Source organism: Strongylocentrotus purpuratus, unplaced genomic scaffold, assembly GCF_000002235.5.
Source record: "Strongylocentrotus purpuratus isolate Spur 01 unplaced genomic scaffold, Spur_5.0 spur5_scaffold_3, whole genome shotgun sequence".
Lineage (NCBI taxonomy): Eukaryota > Metazoa > Echinodermata > Echinoidea > Camarodonta > Strongylocentrotidae > Strongylocentrotus > Strongylocentrotus purpuratus.
In genome coordinates, this window is record NW_022145609.1 from 11,728,538 (window position 1) to 11,739,389 (window position 10,852).

Here is a 10,852-nt window from a genome sequence, read left to right on the forward strand (position 1 = left end):
AATCATTTAAGCTAGCATATATATAAATGAGGAGATATGATTTCGTCAGTGAAATACAATAAAGATTATAACATATTACACATTGATCGCCTAGTTTCCGAATATGTGGTGACGGAATATTGGTAATTCCAAAATGCTCGGAGAAGGGGGGGGGGGGGTTCGGCCGACGACCAGCCAATCCCTCCCCTGCCTAGTATGCCAATATAAGATCATGCTTGTGGTTTACATGAATAAGCATTTATTTATTTTAATTAATAAGAATGAATGCATCGCTTTAGGCAAAAAACCTCAACTGTGCCAGTGGTTGTTACAAAATCGGTAGTGCCACTGGTATTTATGTCTCTGTTCTAATTTCCTTTGCTGACATCCGTTGAATCCATTGGAGAATTGACGGAAGCATCATTAAGGAGACTGATAGCAGCATCATTGTTGGTGTAAGCAACATCATTGGTGCCCTTAGTAGCTTTCCCGGCCTCAGTTGAATCCAGAGTAACGCTGACCGTGTCATCATTCGTGGTGGAGGAAACATCATCTCCTCTTTCGGTGGAATTTGTGACAGATGCATCAAGAGGGAGACTTACCGTCACAACATCAGTGCTTGCTGCATTACGATCCGTGTCCTTCTTTTGTTCCTCGGTGGAACTTTGGATATCTTTGTTCATAGGTGGTGTGGCCCCTTCCTCAACCTGGCTAGCATCAAAGGTCGGATTGTACATACACATAGGATCGGGATTGTCGTCTTTGGTAGGTAACGAGTAATTACCCGAGGCTCCTGGGCGCAATTTGCTTATCATGCCAGATGACGAGGATAGCGCCGTCGAGCTTACGACACCGCTGGAGGTGCTTGCTTCTCTCTTTAGGAACTTGTCGAAACAAGTTAGCCCCCATTTCTTACGGATGTGAGGCTTCCGGACGCAGTAGAGTAGAAAGATGAAAAATCCTTGAAAGGAGTTAAGGACGACGAAGATTGGCTGAGCCACCTGTTAAACGCAAATGTTTCAGAAATAATAATTAGGTATATGGCATTCTCTCTTATTTTCTTCAGATACTAAACATCTAAAGAGGTATTGCTGGTGTAATTAATTATCGAGTTATATATTTTGTTTATCAAGATATCTTTTAGAAGAGATAGATACAACTCAGGAGTTATTCTTGGAGCTAGTTGGCTTTACCTGACTGAATAACGGGATCAAAAGAAGATATCCGGTGACCCAGGTCAGACCGAGCAGGAGCAAGATGCAGATTGCGTTCTGGACGCGTTCGATAGTCTTTCGACGTTCTACCTTAGCCTCCCTTTTCATCCGACCAGTGATGTTGGCTGACCGGAGCAATTGTCGAACCACCAGGATGAAGATGACAATGTTGATGAGGAGGATGATGGACATGGGAATCAGAAGACCACCGATTTGAGCCCAGAATTGTAAAAAGCATCTATTGATAGAAAATATGCATTTTTGTAAAGTGACTGAATTAAAACAAAAATGCTGACTATATTAGCGATAGTAATACAAAATGTCCATGGTCCTTAAAACATTTTAACCGAAGATTGTTTATTGTACATTATTACCGATGATTTATGTTGGCAAGTCCAAGCTTTGTTGTCCCATCCGTTACCAACAACATCTGAGATGTTAGTATGTGTGGAGACTGTATTCATTTGATAGCCTTTCTAGAGCTTAGATCCCACCACATACCTACGAATGTGATACTTAAGATACAAATTATAGATCATAATTGCATACTTACTAACTCGTGAGAAACCTTAATACCAAATGCCTATAAACTAGACAGAATTACAGAAACGTGATTTTGCTGAATCCGAAATTTAAGATCATTATATATACCCTATGCTATGCAATACAATATTCCAGCTAAAAGTATTACCACTTACAGATCATCATGAGCATAAGAACCTCTAGCGATAGCTCCGGTGAGAACCACGATGAAAGCAGGAATTCCTGAAATGACATACGTGTATAAGGAAATACATCTTTTTAGTCATTCACACCACGCCTACATTGGGCGTGAGCCTAGCTTATTCCTTTTCCCGTTTCTTCGATATTGGCCTATATTCATGTTATTGTTGTGCTGTCCTGCCCAAGCTTTTCCAATGGTTATGGCGACACTATGATTATTTTTTAAATAAATAAAATAACTCGATTATTATACTCTCTGGGGTTTGAAGCCTTCTTTTTACAAATCACATGCTATGCCGAGTACCGTTTAAAGGAATAGTTGAGCTTTGTTGCAGAGGGCGCTACACAAAATATTTTTTTGTGAGATAATAAAAAACGGAGTGAAACATTTGAAAGAACATACAATTCAAATGATACAATCATCTTTGATAAAAATCTGTTCAGAGACGTCTGAAACATCCACTAAATAAAACCATTTCTAATATTTGTGGAGCCCCACAAGTATTTGATAATCTTGAACCAGCCGTTCCTAAAAAGAGACAGCTTATTATACGTTTTATTCCAGCCAATGCCAATGTTGGTTTTTTGATGGCTTTTTCGTGTTGGTTATAAATACGCACAACCAGCTGGCCCGTGTATTGTTATTATTATTATTGTTGTTATTACTAGAAATTAACGGTCACCGTACTTTTTTGAAAATGGAACTGAATTGGTATGATCGAATTTAATCTAAATTTCACACAGTTTGGGGTCTTACATTACCTTCGTATCAATTTTAGGTCATAAAGGGCAGTATAAATGTCATGGATAAGAATAAGAGCAATAACCACGCACATCAAAGGCATTTGCAGGTTTCAAACAAGAGTTCGACTTTCCTTTTAATAATAATAATAATAAAGAAATTACACATAAATTGCCAAAATGACGAATTCATGAGCATTTTTAGTTGATGCCTGTTGGTCCAGGACTAAAGTCTGTCCTAATGTGATATTTCCGTAATTTATGTCCCTTTTTTAGCATGGCTAAATAAATGTAATATCTTGCTAGAGTATTTGGAATCCTTTCGTTTATGTACAAAAAAAAACAAATAAACATTTCCTTTGTTTTATTAAATTTTTAATATAGTATTGTATTCCTTTGATCGCCCATTCAGCATTATTTCTATTGCCGAACTCATAGTTTTATCGATACTTTCAGTAACTACATGTATATCCATGTATAAGTTCAAACAAGCCGGTCGAAGGTTTCTGATCTACAGACATATATCTGTACATACAAAGTTACAAACATACAGACACTTCAGGTTAATAGTAAGCACTATTCCCAAAGAAAGAAAAGATTTAAGGAAACAAATATCGTACCCCATGCAGCTAAGAAAGCCTTGATCATGAAGTTTGGGATGTACGAGTTAAAGATCTTCACAATGATGAGGTAGGTATTGTACCCTTCCACACCCATCCATGCAATGGAGGACAAAACGAAGTAGTGAACCAGGGCCGTCAGGAACCCACAGGGTCCAGCTTGGACCTCACGATAATCTCTGATGGTATCCAGAGAGATCATGATGACAAATGTCGTGTATAGACAGAGCAAGGTCAGGCACAGACAGATGAAGATCTGGTTAGTCTGTTTGGTCCTCAAATCTCTATCAAGATTGTAACAATAAAATTAGGTCAGGAAAGCTGTAGTTACATACATGTATATGCATGTACCGCCTTACCATCACTTCATCAACAACACATAAGCATAGAAAGGTTACACAACAAAAACAACAAAGCAAAAAAAATAAATGGAAAATGTGTATGGAATGAAGGAGACTACGTGATTGTGCTCTACTGACATCCGTTTTTTTAAATGGGCACAAACCCTCAGAATGTCGACGTGTGTTGAAGTCAAACTTTTTGTAACTATTTGAAACGATGTCAAATGAATAAAATATGTACGCCAAAGCTGTTCGAAATGAAATTATTCATATTGATATATTAACAAATAAATATTGTAACTTATGTACGACCCTAGTCACACAACCCTTACATCACCGAGCAAGTAATCATATTATGGCCGTTTCTCTTCTTCTTCTTCTCTTCTTCTTCTTCTTCTTCTCCTTCTCCTTCTCCTTCTTCTTCTCTACCTCCCCCCATCTTCCCCTCCTCTTCCCCTTTCTATCACGAAGTGTAAATCGGTAATATTAGTTCGCACCAGACCTGCTGGTTCAAACAGAAGTGATACCAAACAGAACTGTGCTGCAAGTTTACACGTATCTCACAATTCATTTAATTTTGAAATAATTTGTATACAAAGGGGACATATTTACATTTGCATGATTATTTAATACATTCTAAACAATGCATCACTTTCATAGTATATGTAAACATTCTTTGTTCAAAAGCTTCCAACTAAAATCGACGATAGAATGGCCAGAGAATAATTACATATTTTGTCTCCTTTGCATTACATGAATAATTGCATATTTTTTCAATGAGCTCACTTGTTCCACAGGTAGGTTGCTAATGTGACAAGAAGACTGAAGATAGAAATACAGCATCCAATGTAAGTCAGGATGTTGTATGCCTCGGTAAATGTCTCCTGTCTATGAATATCCTGTAACATGAAAACAATTTGAGCCCAAACTGAAACATCCCCTTCGAATGCTCAAATAAATCTGATTATTTGAAATGAGCTTTCAAAAAGTATTTGTGTCGTTAATTGAAAACTGAGAAATTAGGGGTTTATTTCAATAGAAAGGGATGAGAATTCATATTACTGATGGGAAAAAGAAAAGGATATAAACATTACTAACTTTTACACAATTGTCCATACCTTAAAACTATATTTGATCTCAAGTGTGAGATTATTATTCAAACCCAATTGAAGAACAATCGTATACTTTATTGTTTTTTCTGAAGTAAAAGGGTTACTGTTAGAGGTCCAATGATGACCGCTCGTCCCCAAACACATGGTAGTATTTTTCACCAGTTAGAAAAGGAACTAGAAGCCGTATCCTTTCGCATTACAGCTGGGGTATTACATACTGCCCCGCACTATATATTACAAAGACCATAATATTTAATCCATAGGACCAACTATTACCCCTAGGTCATGAAGAGAATTATCACGCTATAGCTCTACCAACTGTGTGTAGTTAGTCGGGTTATAGTTGTCCGGGGGAAATTGCCCGGGGAGTAGTTGACCGGTGTAACGGATATAATAACTGCCTAATTGCTTTTCACTGACCATTATAACAGCGAAGTTGGTAAGATGATCACACGCACATCGCACGCCCTCCTCATCATAGCGCTCAGCAGATGATGCGAATCCAGAAACAAGAACACACCCATCTTGTGACCATTCTTCCTCCTCCTCATCCCAGAACGAACAAATGGGATTCACGTATCCAGACTATACAACAGCAAAAAAGAAAAAAGAAGCTAAGAATGCATAGACCCAGAATCAAATTTCTTAGATAAAGCATGATAGAAGAGTGATCAATGATTTTGATTGATATAGTTTAAAAACCCATTTATGAGGGGAATCAAACACAGGAGTCAAAAGAGAAAAATATTGCTCAAAATACATATAATGTTTAGATTTTCACCAAAATATGTATTTCTACAAAGGTTAATATTTATAAAATACTGCTAAAGGCAGATTACAATTACGTATAATATATGAACCCAAAACGCTATTCTGATATTGCATTGTTATAGGTCTTACCTTTATTGTAGTAAAGGTAAAATTGATGAATTCGGTCAATGCTGCTACTTTCCCTTGACCAAAATTGAGGGAAATCACGGGCGAGTTAGCCGATCGATTGAAGCCTTCGTTATCTGCACTGATTGTGCGTAATGACTTAGAAATGAACAGGGCAGAAGTCGAAAATACATTGAAGTTGACCCGGATGTATTCACCACTGCCATTCGACGGCGATCCTGAGAGTGGGGCCGTGGGCGAAATGACGGATGCAACTGAAGGTGGAATGTTGACCAGAGCGATGGTGTCTTGCCTGGTAGCACTGACGTCATCGCCGTTATCTTGGATCGGAGCATTGATGGTAATATTGGACTTGGTCAGGTCTGACAGACTGGATCCAGCTAGCGTAAGCACGAGACCACGCATTACGTCGTCAGCAGGTACACTCTGGACCTGTAGAGTAAATTATGTCAATATTTGATTTGTTTTATTTCGATTGCCCATGGTTCTGCCTTACCCTCAATCATTCCCTGTAGATTGTTACGATCTCAAAAACCTGGATTAGGCCTACTTGTTCTTCCAGCTAAATATAAGTAGGGGAATCTTTTTACAAAATATGTCCTCTTTGCATAAGTGCGCCTTGTGCGATATAAAGTAGATTTGGCACACCACAAATCTTGTATTTTTATTATCATCATCATTATTATAATTATTGTTAGTATCATTATCCTTTGTATTATTATCATTATTATCATTATTATTATGAGCTATAAATAGGAAGTGGGGGAGGGAACCTTCGCTATGGAATATTCCCCCTTGACAGATTCGTAGTAGCAGATCAGTTGTTAAAGAATAATCTAAATACGTTTCTATATGAATTGGCATATTACTAATTGTTTCCTATAATTTATATGTGTTCAATCTTCTGAAGCTTTTATAGTGTATAATGCAGATGCTTAAAGTGATTTCTCATTTGCACTAGTCCACTTTGAGTATTTGATATCAAGTGAATTTGGCGCCTTGGAAATCTGATATTATTGTCATTATCAGCATCATAATCATTACTACGATTATTATTAGTAGTGTCATCAGTCTAATCAATTTTATAATCATTAATATCTTTATCATCAATATTATTCATTTGTATTATTATTGACATCACTATTATAATAATAATAATACAGCATTTATTATGCGCCATCGATCTAGTAAACTATTCTGAGGCGCAGAGGGATAGAATTAGAATGAGATACATAGAGAAATGAGAAGGGGGGGGGGATACATAGATGTACATTCAACATATAATTAACTAAAATAACATGCGAACATATATGACTTTAGATTCTTTTTAAATGTTTCTATCATTATTACTAACATTATTGTTATTATCCTTATTATTATTATTGTTATCATCGTTTTATTTATTTGTTATTGTTATTATTATTTTCTTATTTTTTAAAATAATAATTATTGTTATTGATGAACAAGATTGAAAAGGGCGATTAGCACCATGCACAGGCGCATCCAAGTAAGGCATTCCCCAAATTAAAAATGTGATCTCGCACACATAAATGCACAAGTAATGTTTTGGTAGATCTTTTTAAACTATACAGAAAAATGGATGGAGTGTTACGCCTTGTTGGATGAACGAGACCTCAAATGGATGAATGGCAGTGTCGATTTTTTTTTTTTTGAAACTCATTTGAAATAATTACATAACTTATAACATAAACTTGGACATGATTCTATATTTTAGTATTCTGGTTAAAATCAAATAATTTGTTCAAAGCCAATAATATAACGTTGAAATCACCTGTACGGCTACATTTGACTGCTGAATGTTGAGCATCCCACCATCGGCAACCTCAACACGACTGATTTGTTCCTCAAAAGCCTGGACGAATTTACTTATTGCCCCACCTTCTTCCTCTGCGGCTTCAAGTACCTCTGTTTCTACCTGAGCTATATTGCTCGCAATACTCGTTATAGACTCTGTTACCTGTCAAATTAAACACAAAAGATGAACATTATTTAAACTGTAGTTGGAAAAAGTTTCCAAATCTTGGAAATCAAAATGAATGAAGATAACGTATCAAATAACATGACAGCCTAAACATAGCTGTTATTTTGAAGCTGTTACATAACCTCTGGAAGGAGCAAACGCCAAGGGGTCAGAAAGATATGAAACGACAGTGACAGACCTAAATCTGTCATAGAACCAATAAAATATTATTCAAATTTCCAAACGGAGTCAGATACAGGGTAGGCTCCAGTGAATTCTTCATTCACAGTAGTTAAACTTCAAGGATTCCAATATTGTTAAAACGGGTTATGGGATTTACCTCTTTCACATCTATAACAATTTTATACATGTATCGGAGGGAAGACTCCAATTTTTTTCCCATTAAATAATCATCGGAACATTATCAAATTCATCATCCATCGCATCTTCATATTCAATAGGTTTAGTCTGGCATCTTGCAGAATACCTCTTTACTTGTCAGATTTTGCTGCACAATGTTTGATGTTATCTCTACCACAAACGTGATGTCATCTGATGTGATATCTTCGATGTTGGAAGTAACGGATGATACTTGCTGGCTCACTTCACCTGCGTTTTCTTCACTTACGATTACCTAAAATTTGAGGGGAAAATATCTTACAGCATGTAAATATATTTTAAGTGATCGGCTTTCACAGTTGCGAACATGTTTTACTTATAATATTGAATGATACATGTTAGGTCCGTTATCAATAAACCATCTTTATTATTTAAAAAAAACGTGTTTCATAATATCTAAATTCCCAACTCATGAACCGGTAAAGAATTCCAAACAAATTTGGCGGTTATAATCGCCTACTCTTTTAAAAGTATTTTAAACAGACCTACATCTTATAAATGCAATCATTCGGTAATACTTTACTATTGCAACGTATTTTTTGTGGTTTGTAATGCCTTTAAAAGAGTGAAAGAATGAAGTTAAGTAGGCCTGATGCAAGTGCTCTTATTGTAGTATTTTCAATGAATATTGTCAATGAATTTGCTGCCGCCTTGACTAAAAATCGTCCAATACATTTGTGAATGAAATGACATGAAAAGAATCAGTAGAATTGATGGATCGTGGGCCTTTCATTACCTGTTAGGCATGATTTTATAGCAAACAAATGAAAAGTAGGGGTACGCTCAACCACACAAAAAGTTGATTAAGAGGGGAACATGAATGTGAATGGTGTAATATTGTACACAACACAGGGTAAAATTTATCCAATGAGAGTTCATTTTATATTTTCCCATTAAAACAAAATCTTTAAAATGTTTTCAGGTTGTAAAGATCAGTGGTACCTACAATATACTAAACACAATTGCATAACATATGGAGTTTAAAGCCCATTTTCAACGATCAAATTTGAAAAGTAAATCTTATAACCTGTGCAATTTCGGTGAGAATATCTGTGACATTTCTAAATGGTCCGCAATTATCCACAGGTTGCCACTGGCTCTGGGTAATACCATCGCCGATACACAGAGCCCGTCCAATAGGTTCATTGGCTGTTTGGTATTTTAAGAAAATACACGTATATATTAAAAAAAAAACAATGGCAAAAAATTATTACCCCATACGAAGAAACAAGGAGACATAAATAAAATAAGGAAGCAGTGTCTATGATCGAAATTTTCTCAAGTAGTACATGACTCTGGAACTATTCAACACATTCAACAACATGTGAGGAATTAGAATATTAATTTGTGTTGCTTGGCTTGGCCTTGGGGTTCATGTATTCATTTACTATGTGTGCCTCGCTTAAATTCGGTTTTAGTCAAGAAACAGTTTAGGTAATATTCAAAGGGGAGCTCTAAGCCCCCATCTTGATTCGCCAGTGTTCAATAATGAAGTGAAAACAACTACATCAGTTTGACATTATGATAACGAGGCTATTTTGAATATAATGTGGCGAGTAATGTAGCCTTTTTTGCGGCGGTTTAACGCGCCATATCTGAAAAAACCTTTAGGGAAATTATATTATTAGTCGTAATCCTCCGCTTACTTCGAATTGAAATAAATGAAAGACAATGAAAACCAACCTTGAGTAGTGTTGAATGGACACATTCCAGTTGAATTTGCCCATGTTCCGTTTTCACCCACCGGAAATTCGACTTTTTCAAACCGAGGAGAAGTCCATGAGATATTCTGGCAAAGAGCTTCACAAAAACAAACAAAATAAAAAGCATTCAATAAACTTGAACGAAATCCAATGTTTGTTTATCTACAACAAAGGGATTGCTGAGAATTGTACGGATATTATTTTTCGCCGTTTTATGGCTTGGTCGAGACAAGTTGTGCTAGTCGTGTAGTCCCGTCTCGTCTGTACTGCGTTGTGTGGCAAGGAATATGCCATTTTCGTAATGTAATCAAATTGAATACATAAGTCTTTGTGAAGTTCCTCAATACAAATTATTTCATTCACCTGATCAGAATAGTAGTATTTCAATACTCAGAATGCAAACTGCATGTTTTAAGTGTAGCAACAACTAATGTATGCAGATTGGATTCTGTCTATTGGAATACAATTATTCTTATAAAGTGAATAAAATAGTGTGTATCGAGGCACTTGATTAACTTGGGGCGTCATTGAGGACGAAATGGCCAAAACCCGTTCTGGATTTCAGTACCTCAGCGGTCACCCCGCTGCTACTATAGTAGCTTCTCGATTTTGCACACCTACCGCAGATTCTCCGTTGAGCATGCGAAAACCGCTATGGTCACAATTCAGAGCGGCGACCGGCCGATTTGTAGCCTGCTCAGTCGCCGCTGTTATTTCGGCATCGCCCAGCGATTTTTAAAGAAGTCGGGCAGGCTGTAGAGCATCAGCGATGCCTTGGCGGTGCGCTGTCGATTTCCCGTCAGTCGCCTGTCGATTTTTGGTAAAAACTGGGCGAAATCGGGGTGCTTCTACGGGCGGCGTCCCGGCAGTGACCGACGGATGACCCACCGATTCCCGAGCGGTCTCCCACCGATCACCGGCTGATTTTAAAGAAATTGCCCGGAGGCCGGTCGGTGATCGGCGGGGCTCTAAAATACGCCCGGGCGGTCGTAGCCTTTAACCAAGGCCTCATGTCTGATAGACGCCGAGCGACTAAAAAGAGACTAATCGCGAAAACCCGAGTGAACGACAGAGCGAGAAGCCCTTCCATGTGGCCTTTATCAATCCAGGAAAGATATCTTATGTTAACCTTTGTTTCCGAC

General features: G+C 37.3%; 1 protein-coding gene across 1 annotated transcript; it reads right to left on the minus strand.

Moving 5' to 3' along the window:
• Positions 1-203: 203 nt before the first annotated feature.
• On the minus strand, positions 204-9,803 carry LOC105443285 (adhesion G-protein coupled receptor G6-like). Its single transcript, XM_030995663.1, has 11 exons — positions 9,691-9,803; positions 9,035-9,156; positions 8,096-8,242; positions 7,420-7,605; positions 5,631-6,059; positions 5,151-5,315; positions 4,405-4,517; positions 3,278-3,561; positions 1,892-1,958; positions 1,173-1,431; positions 204-980 (listed from the first exon to the last, which is right to left on the minus strand). Exons 1-11 carry the CDS (start codon positions 9,713-9,715, stop codon positions 348-350), a joined length of 2,430 nt encoding a protein of 809 aa, XP_030851523.1. The 5' UTR covers positions 9,716-9,803; the 3' UTR covers positions 204-347.
• Positions 9,804-10,852: the final 1,049 nt, after the last annotated feature.